Source organism: Hesperophylax consimilis, chromosome 27 (assembly GCF_061612785.1).
Source record: "Hesperophylax consimilis isolate HC1 chromosome 27, BYU_Hcon_1.0, whole genome shotgun sequence".
Taxonomy (NCBI): domain Eukaryota; kingdom Metazoa; phylum Arthropoda; class Insecta; order Trichoptera; family Limnephilidae; genus Hesperophylax; species Hesperophylax consimilis.
Genome location: NC_142862.1, coordinates 11,230,230 through 11,252,429, shown reverse-complemented (window position 1 = coordinate 11,252,429; position 22,200 = coordinate 11,230,230). Strand labels below are relative to the sequence as shown.

Genomic DNA, 22,200 nt, shown 5'->3' with positions numbered 1-22,200 from the left:
AGAAACAAAGATTCAAACATAAGAAAAAAACAAAATACATATATATGAACCATAATATAAATAAAAATATAGATTGAACTGAACGGTTACATTTTTCAAAGAAAATAGAAATGTAAATCAAAATTTAAAAAAAAAGTATGATTAAAATCTCATGGCCAGTTGTTTCACAGAATTAAAACAATTCAACACATTAAAATCTCAGGGCCAATTGTTTCACAGAATTAGAACAATTCAACACATTAAAATCTTAGGGTCAGTTGTTTCACAGAATTAGAACAATTCAACACATTAAAATCTCAGGGCCAATTGTTTCACAGAATTAGAACAATTCAACACATTAAAATCTTAGGGTCAGTTGTTTCACAGAATTAGAACAATTCAACACATTAAAATCTCAGGGCCAGTTATTTCACAGAATTAGAACAATTTAACACATTAATATCTCAGGGCCAGTTGTTTCACTGAATTAGAACAATTCAACACATTAAAATCTCAGGGCCAGTTGTTTCACAGAATTAGAACAATTCAACACATTAAAATCTCAGGGCCAGTTGTTTCAAAGAATTAGAACAATTCAACACATTAAAATCTCAGGGCCAGTTGTTTCACAGAATTAGAACAATTCAACACATTAAAATCTCAGGGTCAGTTGTTTCACAGAATTAGAACAAATCAACACATTAAAATCTCAGGGCCAGTTATTTCACAGATTTAGAACAATTCAACACATTAAAATCTCAGGGCCAGTTGTTTCACTGAATTAGAACAATTCAACACATTAAAATCTCAGGGCCAGTTGTTTCACAGAATTAGAACAATTCAACACATTAAAATCTCAGGACCAGTTGTTTCAAAGAATTACAACAATTCAACACATTTCAAGTTTTGTGAGAGTTTTATTCAAGTTCTCTTATTATTTAATTACGGGCCAGTTCCTTCGCATTACTGATATTTTAAGAGAATTTGAAAATTAACGACTCGACCAGTGTCTGAGTTGGAATCGCGTTTGAGTCCCACCCGTTACGTTCAATTTCTCAGCTGGCTAAGTCCTCCATCATAGCACAAGCACCATTTTATGCTTTCTGCGGTGGTAGCGGGAGATTTTCAAATATTATCAGGTTATTCTTAACCCGGCAATGTTCCGAGACCTTTGGATTTATAGTTGAGGATCTTAACCACTTGACGACAGAGGTCGTCGATGTCCTCCTAATTCCTCACAACATACCCAATTAGAGATGCCATAGTCTCACCGACTCAAGACAGTTGGGATTCACATTTAAAAAAATAAAAAAAGCTGAACCTAGGTCAGCCATTTAACCAATGCGCCACCGAGTCCGCGCACGCTTTTCCCACTAACTCCAAACTAAATGCCTTTTCGTTGATTTATGTGAACCTTTTTTTCAAATTTACCATAAATCACCGTTTTGTAAAGAGTCCGTAAACTAATTTGAATAAAGATCCCTGTTTCGGCTCCAGCTGTGGGCTGCTTTTGGAACTAGTGACTTTTGACAAACCCGGCTTGACTCATTTTATATGCGTAGGTACTGTACCAATTTCGGTATTGACTAATCACTACTTCATTTGTTTTTGTTGACTTGCTCACACTTTAGACGGAACGCTATTTTTGGGAACTATCAGTTCGACTACAGGAATTTTGTTCCTGTTCCTGTAGTCCAGAGAAAATTTAAATCCATATTAAGTACCTATTTGTTGTTTTGTCTGTCTCTAGTGAATTTCCAATTTGGGAGGCGGGTATGGGTTCCGCTGCCCCTGGAACCATTTATTGGATAACCAACACCACTGCCATAGGTCTCCCCAAGTGGTTCGTTACGTTTGGTGACTTAACAGGAGTGCCCGGGTTCATGGGGGAGAGGTTCATCCGGGTCTTGGCGGCGGATGCGTCTGCCCACCAACTGCGTGGCAGGCCGGATCTAGAGACACTGGTTGGGGGAGATCCTTTGATCTCTTCAACAGGACTCTCGGAACATCGTCTTGCACCGCAGTGGGAGGGATGGATTCATGCGTTCATCACTCCTGATACACTGACCCCCAGATTTCTACCCACCCAACATTTTTCTTTCCCAAACTTCCTATCCTTCTATTCCTAAAAATAACCTCCTCACAGCATCCCCAAAGATGACATAGGCCCTGAGGGGGATTATTTTCTTCATGGTCTCTTGTGTGGACCTAACGTAACAAAAGCAATTTAGATTCTCTGTTTCCAGGTGCTTTTTATTAAACCAATTTTGGGACGACAAATTTAGCTTTAAGAGGTCCTTCCACAATCAGGATCTCTTCAAGACTCAGTTTAGGTCCACATATTCTTAAAAAGGCCTTTCGCACAGCATCTCTAAGATAAATAAATCCAGGAGTTTCCCGTGTGGAGATAAGACGAGAAAACAAAAGACCCTGAAAAGGATATTCGTTTTTAACACACACAACACCTTTTATCAAATTGATACCCACATAAAGGGTTATTACGGTAATATAGATATTATTTGTAAGATTATATTATCCTTAATAAACGTAATACATATTCTGTTTTCATTACTAGCTTGCAGGTTGCCCGGTATTTGGTGCGAAATATTAAAAGACATAATAGAAAAGTTGTACATGCAAAAGTTAATACAGTGTTATTTCTTAACAACGTTAGTATAAAAAAGCAGTACCTACTGTGCAAACGTGATAGACTAGTAGTTCTGTGAAAAATAAACCTCGTGTACAAAAAAATATTTTTGTAATTTTCTATCTTTCAATAAATCAAAACAAAACTTTGAAATGGTAAGATTTGGAAGTATTTATTTAAATACCCACCTACTTATTATTATAAACCACATATTCTTTTCTGTAAAACATTTTTTTAAATTTCAAATAAGGAATTTTTCAATTTGTTTATCAGTCAATGACAATTCTTTTTTCAAATATTTTTCAGGCAGGCAGGTGAAAACAAATTGAAAAAAAATCGAATAATTCCACATAAACACGACTATTCCACATTTGAAAAAATAATCTTTACTGAAGCATTAAGATGGCCACCATTTTGAAACGGACACGTAACGTACAAACATTTTATTTAAATAGACGAAATGCAAAACGGTCGAGTTAAAACAGGACTTTGCTTCGCTCATTCCAGTCAATAAAGAAATAATTGTAAAATATATAATTATTAGTATATTATATAGTTTAACTTGACGAAGCAACCATTGGTTTTGAAACACGTCGATTCTTTTTATTAAATAGTGGTGTATACAAAGTTATTTATTTAAAAAAAAAAAGTTTTTGTTATCAATTAGAAAATGACAAAAATGTTCATTTTTTAAGAAAAATAATGAATAAATTAGAAGGAGATAGTATGGTAGCATTTCATTTAAATTACTGCTCTAGTGTCCTTTTTTCAGTGCAATCAGACACAGATAAAAAAGTTGCAAATAATTTAAAATACAGTCATGCGAGCAGTATTGAATTGTAGAAGTTTTCTAAGATAATTATTATGCAGAAAAAACTAGGAATATTAAGTGTGAGACAGCGAATAATTTACAATACCCTGATATTTATATTTAAGCTAAAAAATAAAATGCCCGATACTATACGGGTGGATTACACAGTAAAGTTAAGTAGCCGATTTCGGAAAATTATCACTAATATCAACACGAACCTCTCAAAATACATTTCCACGTAGAGTAAAAAGATTAACATAATAACATTTCGTTCGAAGTATCAGTCACGGTGTATACAAAATACCTTCAAGTTATTTTATCAATATAACCCGAAAATGACCTTCATATTGGCAATACGATGATAAAAGCCTCGAAATGTACAGTCAATTTAACGTAAATAACGATATGTATTACATTTAACCGTCGCGCCGTCGAAATGACTACGTTTAAGATTCCGACATTACGACGTGGTGTTAAAAGAGTTGACCCGTTATAAATACGATGGTATTAAAGCAATAATGTTGTAGTTATTTATGTAAATCTTTATTAAAAATGGTAATACATTGTAGCGAACACGCCGTGTAATCATTTTGCGGATAAGATTTTTTTTCACTTTTTTTTAGATGTTGGCATGCAGAGATAAGTTGCGCAAGATGATGCGAATAAGTGTGTATTGGTGAATATACACATTTCCTGCAAAAGTCATGAGAAAAATGTCCAAATGTCCTTGAGAAAAGTCAATGAGAACCAACCTTTTGTATTGCTGAAATTTAGTGTTATTAGCAAACAAGACATGTAGGTATGCATTATTTGTATTTTGAACATATTTATACATTTTTTACAATAACTCCACACGGTAGGTTATGTAATTCTATAATTTTCTAAATAAAAAAACTATCTTTGTTTAAAAATTTAATTAGAATTTTCCTTTCGCGGCCCCTATCACGAAACATCGAAAAATGTTTTAACGACAATACCGGTAATTTGTCAATCAATCTATGTCGGTAAGTTGTTCCCAAGCACGACTGCATATCGCAAACGAACAAACAGTTAACGTAGACAAAATATGATTTATTTAGTATGTTTTGAAAAGTTGCTTGAAATGGCTTTAGACGACTTTAGTGACCATATCTGAATAGCCAGGAATTTTACAAACTTACTCTTCCCCAACTCTCAATAATAGATACTTAGTAAAAAAATTATAATAATTACTGAACAAAAGTTTTGTTCAGTAATTTTTCAAGGCTACAAACCAGTTAACAGTCCTATCATAATACGCGAATATTAATTTTAGTAATTTGAGTTTGAAGCTATCAAAATCATAATCCGCCGGGCAAAAAATTAAAACATGTAAAAGGTTGATTCCCAATCTGAATGCCTCAATTTGTAACAACACTAATATACAATAATAAGGAAAGGGGGGGGGGGGGATAATAGCACGGAGAGCTTTATTATCATAATAAGTATTAATGTATGTTAAATTATGTTGGTCGATATGCTAATCCCTTGTTTGACTTGCTTCAACAGAATGGCGAAAGATTTATGGAGTAGATATTTTTACGTAATCAGACAAAGTCATAGATATTTTATTTTATATATTCAACGATAGTATTATTCAATTTATAAAATATGAAATAATATTTTAACAAATTATATTCAATTTAAAAATATAAAATAATATTTTTAACAAATTGTACGCAATAACTATTAGCCTGAAACACAAATATAAATTGAATAAATCTTCCGAGAAAAAATAAATGCCTCCGACGGGAATTGAACCCGCACCTTATGATTGCCGGGCAAGTGCTCAGAACCACTGTGCTACGTCGATTTTTTCAATCATTTTTTTTTAGGCTATTAATTATTGCTTATAATAAATTGTTATCCTTTGTGCTTTGCGTAAAAACCTTGTCTTGTAAACATTAGTTTAACTTTAATAAATAAAAATATATATTTTTTTAGAACAGCGCCATCGAGGTGATTTTGCACAAAAACGGTGCTATACAAATTATCCAATTATTGTTATTAAATATAGGTTCCTACAGAGCTAAAGTCATGTCGCGCAATGTAACGATTGAATTGAATGTGTGTGAATAGAGCGGATGGATAGAGAAACGGTCATCAGAAAGTCGGGGATATCCAAAGAAGACACGGAACGATCAAGTTAATTAATTAACAGTAAGAATGAGGCCGTGTTTTAAAATGAAAGATGCAAGGAATTTGCCAAGACCGAGTAATCTATTTGTTTCTTATACAATGTAATACATTTAAAGAGGTAAAATTACTTTTTCGATATCTTCAAAAACGACGAAGTTATGAGCTTTCAAAGTGAACATTGATAAAATGTGTGCAATGAAGTCCCACGCGGTAGTTGTCGAGTCCCGTTAAGTCCCACGCGGTAGTTGTCGAGTCCCGTGAAGTCCCACGCGGTAGTTGTCGAGTCCCGTGAAGTCCCACGCGGTAGTTGTCGAGTCCCGTGAAGTCCCACGCGGTAGTTGTCGAGTCCCGTGAAGTCCCACGCTGTAGTTGTCGAGAGTTTTGGTTTATTATGCCTTAATATCTAATGTGGTTACGCTACTGAGTTTTCCACAGTTACACCATCTCAGGTTTACAAGTTTCATTATTATTTTGTGGTATCGTTGACAATAAAAGTTGGTTCGAAGCTTATCAGTGAAATTTATGTAAATACAAAATACTCGGACACGCCATTTGAAACATGGCCCCGTGGGCTGACGTTAAAAATGTTAATACTTGATCCTTGTCATTAGAAACAGGTTGCCGGGGTTCCCCGTGAAAATCATTGATATATTTTTTAAATAATTTTAAATCAACAGTGAAAATGATGTCACATTCAATTCCCTAATCAAAAGTGACACTGTCGTTACTTTATAGTCGTATTAAGCCGCTTTCATCGTGTTGAAAGACAAATATTCAAGATAAAAATGGCGTTGCTTGAAATGGCTATGTTGGGATTCAATTACCAGATCTGAAGAGTCAGGTACCTCAGAACCTTGCTCTTTCTCACCTCCTTCCTCTCTCTATTCTAAACCGAAAATCACTACATTTCCCTGAAAGTCTTCAGGAGTTTCTCACCTCTTGGTCAATTCAAATTTCTTGATAAGAACTCTCAGTGAACTGGTTTTAGGGCGTAAACGTTTGATCTGTTCGCTACCAGGCAAATTATAACGAATATTCATAATGGGACAGCCCTGTGATAGTTAAATAAACTGCCATCTATCTTCTTATTATTTTTAAAATGTGCATATAAATTTAATTTTAAACTTTAAACTTTTTTTCTTAGATCCGGCAATAACGACGAGAACGTATTTAAAACACTAGTTAATACTATACTTTGGAGTTCAAATATAACAATATCTTGGTGCAAACTTACTCGTATCTAAAAAAAAACACAAGTGAAAACGATTTTTCATCGTTAAACCACGAACTTTCAAACATTACACAAATATTTCAACGCTTAACACCTATCAACGTTTGTAAACATATAATAACCAAATGAGTATAACAAATGAGCGTTTTAGATAAAACAATTTCACCGTTTAGAGCTTAGAGCTTTAATGGTTAATGTTTTTATCACAATGCTAAGTAACCGCCCTGTTCTAGTGTGATATGTTGTTGTAATAGTCCCCAATCTACCCTAAGCAAATTATTTGATAATTTTTCACGAAAAGCTTGAATAGTGTTTACAAACCAACACGCAAACGTGTTTGTTTTATAATTTATTTTGATATATTTTAATGGTTTTATTTCACGAATATAAGAAGTTTGACAGTGGAAGTTTTTCGACATGAATAGGTTAATGAGTAGGTTATTATGGAAAAAAATGTAAGCCTGAAAATATAAAAGTTTTCAAAACTAAATGTATTTCTGAATTAGTTTCTTATGAACTTACTTTGTGTTCATATGATAGTTCTGCAATAACTAGTAACTTTATTCCAAATTTAATCTTTGGTATAGGTATAATAAATAAGTAGCTCTGTGAACAGTAGACCTCGCGATCAAAAGAGAACATTTCTAATTTTCTTTTATTTGATGAATCAAAACCATTTTTTATGAAAGCATTAGATTTGTAAGTAGGTATATGCTTAAATACTAATACTTCCTTAATTGAAAGCCGTAAATAGTTTATGTAACATTTCTTTTTATTTAAAAAAAGAAATTTTTAATACAATTTGTCAAAATGAATGTCACATCACATCTCAATGAAAATTCTATTTTTAACATTCTTAAGAGCACACAGTTCGTAACAGGAACCACAATCATGCAAACTCTAAAGGGTAAATCTAAAAAGGTAGTAAAGAACACGGCCGCCATATTGAATTGGAACCGGAACATAACAAACAAATTTGTAGATCTTCATCTTCGGATCTACCGGATCTGCCCTGATGATGGACACTGCAACGCTGTCCGAAACGTCGGCTAAAGAAGGAGTTAGCGCAACACGGCATAACACCCCAAAAACAAACAACAAAAATGCTTTTGGCCGTTAGAATCTAAAAAACTTACCAAATTTGTAGATAGATGAAATGCCAACAGTTACCAAATGATTGTGGGTTAAGTTAAGCTGATTTTCCGCATATTTTTTTATACGGTGTGGAAACATGGATACTTCTTGGCACAATGGATAAATCAGCGAAAGACGCACTCGAAAACTGGCGCAGGATTCCCTGAACAGCCTGATGCACAAAGTGTTCACTCTGGAAGAGCTAGAAAATAGGCTTTCAAATGTCTGACAACAATGTATTTTATGATACTCGACAAACTGAGGACTCCAACTTGGAGAAACTCATAGTCACTGGCAAAGTGTTTACCAGGAGAAGCCGAGGAAGTCACCAATGCGTGGAGTGACCAAGTATCACTGACGTCCGGTGTCTTTGGCTCGGAGCGTAGAGGAGCCTCGTCTACCATGGAAATTGGAGTTGGGGTCAAGATTCTCAGTATAAAATATTAAAGATGTTCTTGTGGCCGATCGTTCCGAAATTTTTCCTTGAGTTGAAGTCTAGTTTTTAAGTTTTAAAAAATAAATATTTAAGAATCACTCACAATAGACCGACAGGGTAGCGTTCGCCGTCGCCGTTCCCGCAGCGTTCTTTGCCGTGCAAACATAAACCCCCGCATCAGCCGGTTCGGCCCTCTGTAGGACCAGTTGCGCCGAGGCCGCCACTGCAGCGCCCGACGCCAGACCGTTATTGTTGTTACCGTTGCCGTTGTTATTGTTGTTATTGAGGGTGGAGGTCTGGCCGGTGGAGGAGGCGGGGGCGACTCCTGCGTCAGCGCGCCCCGCCGGGAGACGTCCGCCGATTTTTGACCAGACTACTTCAGGTAGGGGGTCGCCGCCGACCTGTGGGAATTAAAACATTTCTTTATTAACTATTGTCTATTAACAACTGTTTAATTTTATTTTGAAAAATCAAAAGTTTTAGTAGTTACAATGTATAATTATTAAACCAATAAGAGGTTAAACATAACTTTTGTTTAACATAAAATTTATTGCAATTATATTTAAATTTTAATATTTATTTTCTCGCTGTATATCAATTGTATCACTTCAGCCACATGATTTTTTGTTTATCTATATCCTTATTTTATTCGTATTTTCTAAATTATTTTTATTTCCCATATCATACAGGGTGACCGGATAAATCATTAAAATGATAATTCATCACATCTTTAAAAAGTTATATAAAGTCATGGAAAGTGATGAAACAAAAACTTTATTAACTCTGTTAATTAGGTTAGGTTAGGTTAGGTTTAATTTTTTTTTCATCGTTTCTAATGACTTTATATCACTTTTTAAAAGTGTGTTGAATTGTCACTGTGTTGAGTTATCATGGAACCATTATACAGATATCCTTCTAAGTTCACTCTATACTTATGATTTCATGTGTCACTTTTATGTACAAGCCTTTTTTGGTATATAAAATATGACGAAATAATAAAAAAAAGTAAAAAAGTACGAGTGTTAGAAGGATGAAAATACATTCCTAAACAAAATGGTCCCATGACAAAACAGAACAGCGAAGAAAAATTTAAAAAAAGAACAAAACAAAACAAAAACCAACCTAATTCATTATTTTATCATTTTTTCTTTTTTGTCTTTGTTCTCTTTTATCCCGCTGCCAAAAATATATTTTTTTATAATGCTCTTTGTCATTATTCTGTTTTATCTGGTCACGTAGCCTAATGCAGGTTTTATTTTATCATGTCCTGTTTTATCCGGGAACCTAACCTAGGTATTATTTTAGCAGGTTCTAATTTGTCATTGTTCTGTGTTGTTATTTTACTGTTTTATCCGGTCACCTCGCCTAATGCAGGTTGTATTTTATCATGTTCTGTTTTATCCGGGAACCTAACCTTACGTAGATATTATTTACTGTTCTCCTTATAAATGGGAATAATTGGACAGAAACATTTAAGAAAGCAGAAGACACACTAAACAGGATTAAAAAATGGCTAGACTACTATTCACTTACACTAAATGCTAATAAAACCAAATTCATCACTTTCAAAATAAAAAATACAAAAAACTCTGAAGAAAACCATAACTTGAAAATTCATAGCCCGCATCACTTAAATGAGCATTGTAATTGTCCCTCATTAGAAAATGTTGACCATATAACGTATCTAGGTCTAAAAATAGATGGAAATTTAAAATGGACCAATCACATTAGCTATTTAGATAATAAAATTAAAAAACTTAGTTATTTTTTCAAAACTATCAGGAATGTGCTCATTAAAAAAGACTTAATCAAAATCTACATGGCTCTCTGCCAATCACTGTTAGAATACGGTATTATCGGATGGGGCAGTGCAAATAAAAACATACTAAATCCACTTATTAAATCTCAAAAAGCCATAATGAAAATTATACTGAAAGTTCCTGTAAGAACTAGCACTAACGAAATCTTCACCAATCTTAACATCATGTCTATTAAACAACTATATTCTAAAACTATACTCATTTACATTCATAAACACAAAACACGAGAAATAACAACAAACACGTACAATAGAAACACTAGATCTCATGATCAAAAACTTATCCAACAAATAATTACAAATACAACTTTTGGGCAAAAAAGCTTCTTATATCACAGTATTAAACTCTACAACAAAATACCACTCACACTCAAAAACCTCAACACTTTAACATTTAAATCTGAAATAAAAAGCTGGATACTTAACATAGGAAGATCTGAAATAGAAAATTTACTGAAATCAAACACAGACTAAAACAGAATCAACTGAACTATACCAAAAAACAGTACCTTACTTATTTTAAAATTACTTAAAAAATATATATATACTACATTATACTTTGTTGTAATATTAATTTCTTATAATTAAATTATAATATGTAAATGAAATCCTCAGCACGGGAGATCCCAGTGAGGATATCATTATATCTATGTGTTAATAAGAAAAGAAGACAATAAATCATTAAATCATCAAATCATCATTAATCATCATTTTATCATTTTTAATTTGTCAATGTTCTCTTTTATCAGGTTATCGAATAAAGCAAAAAGGACAAAAATAGACATTACAAATGTGGTATCAAGCCAAAGTTTTTATGGAATCTATGATTTCAGTCACTTAGGTAAAAAATATTACCAACAAGTTCATTTTCGTAAAGACTGACAAAAATAATATTGACCAAAAAAATTGTGTAGTTTGAGGAAAATTATCTATAAAATTTGATGTTTTTATAAACTTAACTTCTATTTATGCACTGATTCGCAAACATAATTAATACGAATATATTTATATTACAGTGAGCTGCCTAGAATCTCGAAATGTATTTCTGTAAACCATCCTCGTCTGAAAAAATCAAAGAAAATGATAAATCAAATCAAAAATAAAATAAAGATCTTGAACATTTCTCATTTGACAGATTTGTGAAGAATTTAAGAAATCATGTAACCGTCAAACCTTCTTGAATAACTAACACAAACCGATTTTCAGGAAAAAATGTCTTCAGAAAAAATATCTTTCGGTTTCCTGCCCAAAATAATCCGTACAAGGCGTCACAACTTACATATAAAGGAGCAGGATTTTCAATGTACAAGGGTTTCCCTAAGTTTTCCTAAGCTTCTGGGCTTACTTGGAAAATCTACCCTTTTCACGGAAGCTGCTTAAGTCCGTTGGTTGATTTTGGCTAAATTTAGTTTGTCTTTATGTTAACCCTTGACCAGATTTTGTTGATTTCCAAGGGCTATCTTGTTAAAATAAATATCATCATACAATAATGGGTTCTATTTCATTTCGTGGAATAGCTTAAAGCACCGACAATGCGACACCGAATAGCTTAGAGAAGACGGTAAAAAATGTTAATAAAGCTTCCATCAAAATTGTCATCATTCACAAGTCAATGAGAAGTCTCAAACGACACACGCTTCAATTGCCTCTGTAAGCGATCAATTGGTCGCAACAATGATCACCATTGAAGGTTTTACAGGTTATTCCAAGAAGAAGATATCCGCAATTATAATTAGGTGTTATATTTATTTTTTATTTATTATTATTACATTTATTACATACAAGATATACAAATATAAAAGGAAGCTTTGACTGTCCAACTAGGAAGTTTCCCGTTTTAGGACAGTCAATATGAAATAATAATTTTGCAAAATGGAATGCCGATTAACGATTAGCGTCATTTTAAATGTTTTAATATTTGAAAGGTCCCCGTTAATCGCCTGTCAGCGTTTGGTTTAATTTTGTTTCTGAGGGTCCTAGAATCAGCGGTTAACGTGCAACGTTGAAATGTAAAAAAATGGCATTAGTCGTTAATTTGTGACGTCAAATTAAACAATTCAAAAACTTCTAACAAAGCTTAGTGCTTTGAAGTCAATTTTAACTAAAATATAATGTTATTTACTTGAGCTTTGTACTTACGCCTTACGCATTTGACAGAAATTGGAAGAAAAAATGATTTACCCAAAAATATAATGTTTCGGAAACCCTAGATAGCTAACGTTCGTCAAAATGACGAGCTACGAATGCATATCTACCTGTCTCTTTTGAATATTTCTGCTTAGAGTATAATATCTGCTGACTACAAATCACTTTGTCAAATGTCTGTTTAAACGTTTTGGTAATTTTAATGGTTTTGTCCAACCTGTGCAAAGAAAAGTAATTCGATTATCATCATTGATTTGTATACCTATGTTAAAGAAAAACGGTAATTTTTCCCAACTGTTCTGTATTTAGTGTTGAAAGGTGAAATGTTGAAAATGTGTAATTCATCTCAAAAAAGTAGTGCCATTTAAGATACGTGATTTAGTACTTAATTAAAACTTGAATAAATAAAGGTTTAAGTTTGTTTAAATTATAACCTCATCATTACATATTTTACTAAATAAAACAAAAATAATAGAAACAAAAAAATGTTCGTCGAAAAGTCGAATGGTTAGCTTATTGGGTAACAATAACAACGTTAGCTATCTAGGGTTAAAACAAGATGGTATGATGTATGGAAGAGTCTGCAGACAAACTGTCACGTTGCAGATTTGCATAACTTATTTTTGAGTTTTTTTTCTTATAAAGTAATAAAAAATAAAGAACAACTAACACAGCGATTCGTCACGCGCAATGATTATTGCCGACCTGTATATAAACGTCCATTTGCTCTATCTATACAAAATACGTCACCTGGCATCTGAACTCTGCGTTGTGCCCAACCAGCGCCGCCTGCGCTTGCGGCCTCACGATGAAGTGCGGGCGCAACAGCACGCTCAGCTGAGCGGGGCGGCTTTCTCTAACGCCGACAACTGAGTGCGCGGCGCAGCGGTAGGCACCTGCGTCGCCCGCGCGCACTGAAGATATCATCAGGCTGCCTCCGTCGACCAGGGACATTCTGGAACAAAATTGAAAAGTTTTAATTTAATGTATTATACTCATATACCGCACAGGCCCTTCTTTCACAGGGATTTTCACCAAATGCATCTGTCATCTTTAGGGATGCAATGTGGATGCTACAGGAGATGAAGGAATCTTTTTCTTTAGCATGGTAGGGAAACATTCAGGTCTGTGAGCCAGTCAAACGGCGCCTGGCGCTAGTAAAAACTTCAAGAACATTGGGCTAGGTGTAGTTAGCCTAAGACCGGTCATGGAGTAAGTCTTGTGATCTTTATTAATTCCGCCGGGTAAGTAATGGAGTATGCATTCCTTGACCGATAAGGATGGTCTGAATCTGGAAGAGAACCCATATGTTAGGAAATAGGAGGAAACAAAAAAGCTAGCAGAGCTGTTATGTATCTTACTGCAAATTTCAACGGAAGGATCTTTGGGCATGTGTCTTTCATTGAGGGAAAAAAGATTTTCATTTGGATCCCCCTTGGATTGTAACTTCTCCAATCCGTTGGTGTTTCTGCACCCTTTGAAAGCTATTTAAGCAAAATAAACTATCGTTGATTGTATTATTATCATCTTTAAAACGTGGTGAATCACAAAAAATGTGCTGACGATTAAAGAGAACGGCAGTTTCAGATGGATGAGAGCAGCCAAGGAAAGGCAAAAAATTGATAAAATAATGAAGGAGGTTATGTCCAAAGCTGGACGCCAGTAGACTGGGGAAGAAGAAGTTGTCTGTGGTAGTAATCCCCTTAACATACCTGGTGTTGGCTTCCATGTCGATGTTCTGCCCGTTCTTGGTCCAGTACACCGCGGGTTCAGGGTTTCCTTTCGGTGGGCCGCATTCCAGCAGGGCCGTTTCGCCGGCTGCGACCCGCGTATCGTGGGGCTGGGAGCGGAAATCGTCCCGAAGAACTGTAGACAAGAAAACATTAATTAGTATGCGGAAAATGGACCACTCAGTAAATAGTATTTTAAAAAAATCAACGCATAGCAAAACAATTTAAAGTAAGGGTAAAATTATGTTCAGAATCTCAGAAACCAGCGATCGTGTTTAGTTGGTTTATAAAAAGTCCAACCTCACAACAAATCACGTGTGTTTTATTAATAATTAAGCTCATGCAGATGACGAATACATAGGATAAACAAGAGTCTAATATGCGTTCTCTCACGCTCTTAGAATTTTTCTGCTTCTCGAACCTCACGGTTCTCTGTATCTTATACCAAATTTCAACCGATGTATAACAATCTTTGGCTCTGGCGTTGGTCCTGGATTTAAAATTCGTAGATGTAATTTTTTTTTGCCCTTAAATTAAAAATACAACACGGTAAAATACAAAATTTTTATAAATTATATTAATATGGTAAACTAGAAAAATGACTGAAAGTTCTTGCAAACAATAAAGTAACAGATTTTTGAGAACAATAGCAAGCCGCGGGGTTATTATTTTGTTCAAGAGTGAAAGATACTTTCAGCACTGCCACTTTTTTCTTCCTCCAACTCATTTCCTATCACATTCCTCAGTAATATAAGTGCGATCTCTTGCGTTATCATCATAAGAAAATGTGAATTGGAATTTCAACGATTCTATTGCCAATTGATCGAAGAAAAAGCTAGTACACACAAAAAATTAAAACGAATGTACTAAAATAATAGTTACTTTAGGATAGTTTTTTTGCTGTTGTGTTAATTTTATTTAATATTCTGTTTGGTCGTGGAATCACTTTATTCATACGAACTGGCTGGGAGGGCATTAAATAATTTCAGAAAATATCCAGTACATAATGAGCGTTCTGTTGTTTGCCAATCATTTTCACTGGCCAGTTTGTTTGGGCCAAACTACACAACGAGTTGGCAGTGAACCCCTGTACCTATACTAGCGAGCCAGTGCTATATGAGCCGGCATTACAATACTAGCTATTTACCACGTCCGGACACCAAAATAGCCCGCGTCAGTCGGACTTTGGGATTTACGAGGCAATGGACAGGAACTGAACGGGGTCGGTTTTTTAATGAAAGTTCTATTCAACTTAATAATTTAATAGATATTTGGATGATTTTAAAATCATCTCAAGGGCGCTGTACAAATATATAATCCATTGATTTTTTTAATTAACCCCACACATCTTTTGGGATGCTGTTTGTTGGGCCTTTTTTAGGAGAGGAGGTTTTGGGAAGCTAAAAGATACGAGTGTTAGGTAGTGTGATGAATGTGTGTAAGTGCAAGCGAGATAGCATGCTTGCGAGATGCTTCCGGCTGCGCCAAATGTAATGTATGGAGTAGCGGGTGAAGGTCGTACATTAATACATATATATTTTTTATATTAACTCCACACAGGAGGCCCTGAAGAAAAAAATTTCCCTCAGGGCCTATGTCATCTTTGGGGATGCTGTGTGGAGGGTCTTTTTGTGGAGAGGAAGGAGTGAACATGGGTCTTGAAGAGTCCCATGTTGTAGGAGGGAGGAAACACAGAGGCCGGCAGTTCGTTCCACAGCCGAGCTGTTGAACTTAAGAACGAATCGTAGAAGCGACCCGTTCTCATGTGACAAATGTCAACCGTGTACAAATGTTGGGCGCGCGTTTGGCGTGTATTCCGACTACGCACCGGTGCCGAAGGGATCAATGACGCTAGTTCCTCAGAGCATCTTCCATTGTAATACCGATAGAACAAGGACAGCATACCTACCTGACGCCTTTGATCTTGTACTGATATTTATTGGGGAGCTGCTTGCAACAAAAGAGGGACAATCGTAGTATGCATCGCCTTTTATAACATCTCGCAAGCATGCTATCTCGCTTGCACTTACACACATTCATACACACATCACAGGTAGGAATCTAGGTATCAGTGTGTCCAGGAGTGACGAACATATGCATATGTCCCTCCCACTGCAGCGCAAGGCAACGGGTCGAGAGACTAATTGGAGAGGTCAAAGGGTCTCCCCAAAACAGCCTCTCCCGATTTGGCACGCCACGTAACTGGTGGGAAGACACATCCTGAACGCACCCCGGCTAACTCACAAAACGTAGCGGACCCCTTGGGCTGACCTATGGCAGAGGTGTTGGTTATCCAATAAATGTTTACCGGGGCGGTGGTACCCTAATCCAATGTACCAAATTGAAAAATTAATTTCTACAATCATCTATCTTATTACTAATTATATACTAGAAAAACTATTATCAATTTATGGCTATCCTATTAACAGATTGCATTCACCGATTCTTCGATCACTAATACAAAACTATATGTACAATACAATTGGAAAATGAACGTTAGAATTTACCTATTTTCATGGTTTTCTCAAAAAATTATCTCAATCATAACTGTATCTTTATGTTTGTGTTATGTTTATCTTTATGTTTTATAATCACATTTATTTACTCCTATTTGCTGTATTTGTTTAAAAGATTGCCAATTTCATAGATCTGTTTAAAAAAAACCGCTACTAAGTTTAGAAAAAATACTGGTTTAATAACGAAAAACGCCCACTAATATCGTACACAGGTGATGTACCTTCTGTTACCAGCTCTGTACCGTTTATGTTATGTTATATTAATGTTAGATTTATTTATGTTACGTTATGTTATGTTTATGGTGTATAATCAATTATATTCTGTAATTTGTTGTATGTATTTGTACTTGTTAATGAGAAAAAATGTTAATTGTGTATGGCCACGATCACCCCTAATGGGTAAAGGGCCAAAGGCCAAAGTAAAGCTGAAAAAAAAAAAAACACACAACTATGTAACACCTCAGCGTAGGTTCTTCTGGGGAGGTGCTCGCAGTGATGAATGAATGTAAATCTAGAAGTGTAAATTAACTCACTTCCCGACATCCCATCGAGCTAAAACTCGGCAAATAGACTCGTTATCGATGAAAATGCATTCTATCAACTTTTGGTGGCAATCACATACATAACGCGGGCGTTGGTGAGGTTAGGTTAGAGTTGTCGATTCCAATTCCTGGGTAGGAAGGTCGAAGTTATCTCATATCACCGAATTACATCAGTTTTGACCTACATTTTAATCTGCAAAAACAACCTGTATCCTAACACATATTTTAGGATAAATTTATAAATTTGAGAAAGTAAGTTATTTGGCTATTACATATATTTTACAGAAAGAAAATTGGTTGGACATTTGTACCATATTACCTCTAACCAAGTTACGTTAAAGCATTTTGTGAGTGAAAGACAAAACACGCTTTAAAAAACTCAACCGCACAAATACATCCGATCCCACAGACCTGTAGTCCGTATAGTAAATCTCCAGCGGTTTGGACGAGCTGCTCCCGCGCACCGGAGGGCTGTTGTGCTTTGCGCGGGTCCGCGGTAGATGTCGAACCCGGGACCGTAAATTACTCAACATAAACACCACCAGCGGGCCATTAGCCACTATCGGAAAACTTCTTGTTTTAGAATTTTTCTTGTATGTCTTTTAGGTTGCTGCACTATATGAAGAATTTATGTTAATTTTTTCGACAACCTCCGAGGAGGAGTAAGGCTCTCGACCTCGACACAAATCAATCGCGGGTTCAAATCCCAGCGTGCGAAAGTAAATTTTATTTGATTGTGTTATATATTACGTTCCAGAATGGAAGGTACTCTCAGTATCGCCCTGGTGAAAGACCACCATTCTGAATTGAAACGTTGCTTGAAATGCCTTTGGCCGTGTTTGGTGACCAGATCTTAATAGCCAGTTGCTTCCCCACCTTCCACTCTCCAATCTCCTTCCCCTCCCCACTACCTTCAGCCTCAAATCATGCCCCAATTGGGGATGCCATAGTCTCGCTGGCTCTAGATGGTAAGGAGCAGTTGGGAATCTTGCGCGGTTTCACTTAAAAAACCGTACAGGAGTCCCTACTTCTCGAGTTCTGTGGGACTCCTTCCATCATTACAAAAAATGACCGCTTGTATAGCTTATATTGTAGCATATATAGTAATAACATAGAACATTGTAGAAATGTATTATATATTTGTACAGCGCCCTTGAGGTGATTTTGCACAAAAAACGGCGCTATATAAATGATTCGAATATTATTATTTTCAGTTTAAATTAGGTCTTGCTAAAAGCTCTATGTTTAGGTACAGCTTAAAGCTCCAAAATGCAAAGCTGCAAGATAAATTCTACAAGCCAAAGGTTTCAAACTTAAAGCTCCGTGCAATCTCAAAGCTTAGAGCTTCAAGCTTAACAATTCAAGTTTAACGATAGAAACAAAGCTCCTAGTACAATGCTCCGAGCTTATGCAAAAGCTGTAAGCTCAAACCTTAAGACCAAGCTTGAAGCTCCGAGATTGAAACTCCAAGCTGCGAACTTAAAGCTTCAAGCATAAAGCTTAGGACTAAATGCTCAAAAACAATAATATCATGTTATTTTTACGCTGTGCCCACCATGAAAGATAAATGTAATTATTGACCGTGGTTGTCTTTCATCGGGGACATTAACTGATAGTTACTGTCATATAGATTTTTAGGATTTTATTAATGGCATCCAGTAAGAGGGAGTACTCCCCCGATCTTCGCGAAGTACTGAAGGGTTAATTCACATAAAAATTCCAAAGTTGCCTCTAAAATCATTAAAAATTGAATCCTTTAATGGCATACATATCATAATATATGTCCTACTAAATTATGATATGTATGCCATTAAAGAATTCATTTTTCAATGGCATACATATAATATAGTATAAATAAGTATGCCATTATAGTGAGGCATGAAACTGACAAAGAAAGGATGAAAGTAGATTAAATACTGTTGAAATGAGATCCCTGAGGCGTATGTGTGGTAAAACCATTTTTGATCGTGTGAGGAATGTGGAGATCCGCAAAGAGAGCAAGGCTGATGTAAGCGTAATGAGTAAGATTAAGAAAGGGACGCTTAGATGGTTTGGGCATGTAGAGCGAATGAGCGAAGATAGGAGTGTAAGGAGGATATATGATGCAAATGAGAATGGTAGCAGAAGTCGGGGACGCCCGAGGAAGACATGGCACGATCAAGTGAATTAGATACTCGAGTCGGGCCATGTCGAGAGTCAGAATAATAGAAGAGTATGTATGAGACGATGTATGAATGTGAATGAGGCAAGAAGTGTGTGCCAAGACCGAGTTGTTTGGCGGTCCTCCCTCTCTGCCTATCCCTTCGGGGAAACGGCGTGATGGTTAGTTAGTTAGTTAGTTAGTTATGCTAGTAAAGAATACATTTTTTAATGGCATACCTACATATCAATATATAATGGCATATATATTTATATTATGATATGTATGCCATTCAAAATTGAAATCTTTAATGGCATACATATCATAATTTAGTGGCACACATATTTATAACATTTTTGCTATAACTTAAAAAAAATATTATTCAGTTTTGTTGGGTATTTTCACCTCGAATCCCAATTTAAGTTTTGTATGAAAAAGGACGCGTAGCCGTTCATCTTGATATACCTAACCTAGATCAAAAGGTTTACTATGCTCGTTTCAACGTTTAACGTTATAACAAAAGATTAAATTTGAATTACCATAAAATTACAGAAATGAACGTATTATAAAAGATTAATTACATTGTTTTATGTAGATTGGTTCGTGTTTTAATGCGGGGCCTTGTAAACAAACGCTGATTCTAAGAATCCATTAAAATCATGTGTCGTCCCGTTTCGTTTGATCCGTAGTCCATTTCTGCCTACAAACCAAATATTTACTCTCCTTTGACGAGACGAGGTTCAATGGATGGCGCGTTCACGAATATTTACTACAAATACATAATATTACATTTGTTGCTCGTTCCTTTGAAGGAAGAGATTAATGTGCGGATAGGTTATTACGGGTTATTTATGGCTTTTATAACTGGAGCGATCGTGGACTCGGTTAGAATGTGGTCGAATACTAATAATAATAATAATTGGATGACTTGTATAGCGCTGTTTTTGTGCAAAATCACATCAAGGGCGCTGTACAAATTTGTAATACATTTCTACAGTGATCTATGTTATTACTAACTATTTATGGTATAAGAAATATAAATTCTTGAAATACCGCGCTGGTCTGTTAATAAAACAAAGATTCTTTGCTTTATATCACCATTATTAATTACTAAAATCACGTGACATTTTAATAATTACAAGATTTGTGTAATTGAAAGTTTTTATATATAAAACAAATATTTGCCTTGAAAAATTAAAAACATCTGTCAAATAATTTAACGAAAGAAATACACGTTTCAAAAAAAGATTTTTTTAAATAATTAAATATTTTTTACGTACTTTATCGCTTGTCTGATATGATTAATACTTGTCAATGACAATTTTGAAAAATAAAAATTCATTGAACTTGAATAATTTTACGCATTTGCAGCAATACAATGTTTCACGCCACTATATACCGACAACCGATATTAGTATAAAATTAAATAATTTACCTTGAGTTGGGATGTGATGTTAGTACATAACATTCTAAAATTCAAAAATAAATAATTCTTATAATGGTTTTTGGTTTCTCTACATGATATAGAATCACCAGTTTCCCGAATTTACTGCGAGTTTCCGGACACCGTGTATAGTTATTATAATTAGATTTCTTCTGTTTGTAATTGTTGAATTGCTGCAGTTCTTCATAACGGATAAGTTTTAAAACTGAAAACTTTTTCGAAGGAAAAAATATTAAATATCCCCATCAAAATTGGAACAAAAGCGTCAACTCTTTCGATTCAAAAAAGGACAATTAAAATTCTAAAATTAAAAACACAAAAGCATTAAGGGAGGAACTCAAAATAATTTAATCCGAAATTCTGGTAGAAGGAAAACCGTGCCTTGGGTCGTTTGTATCAAGACCGGACGTCCGGTTTGGGCGGGAAGAGAGACAAAGCCTTCAGTAGGGTCCCACTTCCGGTTGGCGCCGAAACCGGAACCGGAAGAGCCTCTTCCGAAGATGGAGCGGAAACGGCGGTGGCTGCAGCCAATGAAACACCTTGGCTTAAGATAATGAAGTTAGTTTTGGGGGCGATTGGTATTTCGAAAAGTCAAACCAATATATATCCTAGGTAACTTTGGGAACCAAGCCACAATGGTAAAGGGCAATTGATAAGACAAAGGGACCCTTTCATTAAGTGGTAAGCACACAATGTTGGCAACAAATGCCTCGGGTTCAATATCTAGCTAAATTTGGTGGAATAACAATTTTGTCCTGATTCCTTGAATGTGAATATAGTACAAGAGTCTAACTGTTCCCGACTAGAGCTGGGTCAATCAAGTGAACGGGTCGCAAGTAGCCGCTCTTTGATCGGATACTTCTACAGACGGAAAATGCCATTGAGTATATAAGTCGAAAGTGCCCGTTGTACCCGAGACTCGAGTACACTCGTTCGAAAATGGTAGCCTATTTTAGATTTAGGTATCTACCATTTCTATTGTCTATGTCACGAGAACAAGATTCCAGACGCCCGGTCTACAAAATTCGTACAACTATGGTGGACAAAGGTGTTGACGTTCGAATCTTTTTAAAAGTAACCTGATCGCTATTGGTGTTTTGTCACCGGGTTACAATAATCGGGTAGTTTGAGTTCGACCCAAGACTATTCCTAACTGTCCGGAGTCAGTGGAACTACGGTATCCCCAAACAGGGAATGTTGTGAAGTTGAAAGGAGGAGGAAGAGAATGAGATGGGGAAGTGGAAGATTGGGAAGTACCTGGTTTTTCGGATCTGTGAGTTATACAGGTAGAAGAATTGGCATATCTCTAAATAGTACAGGGTTTTCCAATAAGAGGTGTTATTTTGATATTAAATCGTAAAAGATCAATGGTTTCGTTGCTTGTGTGGCACGTAGCGCCGTCTTGTTGAAAGTAAACGTTGTCCAGATCCATATCATCCAATTCCGGCCATAAAAAATCATTAATCATC

At 35.5% G+C, this 22,200-nt stretch overlaps 1 protein-coding gene across 1 annotated transcript in view; it reads right to left on the bottom strand.

Moving 5' to 3' along the window:
- LOC149410572 (roundabout homolog 2-like) overlaps positions 1 to 22,200 on the bottom strand; it is a 693,950-nt gene that overhangs the window by 52,169 nt on the left and 619,581 nt on the right. Inside the window, exons 5-8 of the mRNA XM_089648290.1 lie at positions 14,072 to 14,225; positions 13,110 to 13,314; positions 8,726 to 8,796; positions 8,499 to 8,620 (exon numbers count right to left, since the gene is read on the bottom strand). Coding sequence (XP_089504416.1) covers positions 8,499 to 8,620; positions 8,726 to 8,796; positions 13,110 to 13,314; positions 14,072 to 14,225 — 552 coding nt within the window. The remainder of the gene's footprint in view (positions 1 to 8,498; positions 8,621 to 8,725; positions 8,797 to 13,109; positions 13,315 to 14,071; positions 14,226 to 22,200) is intronic.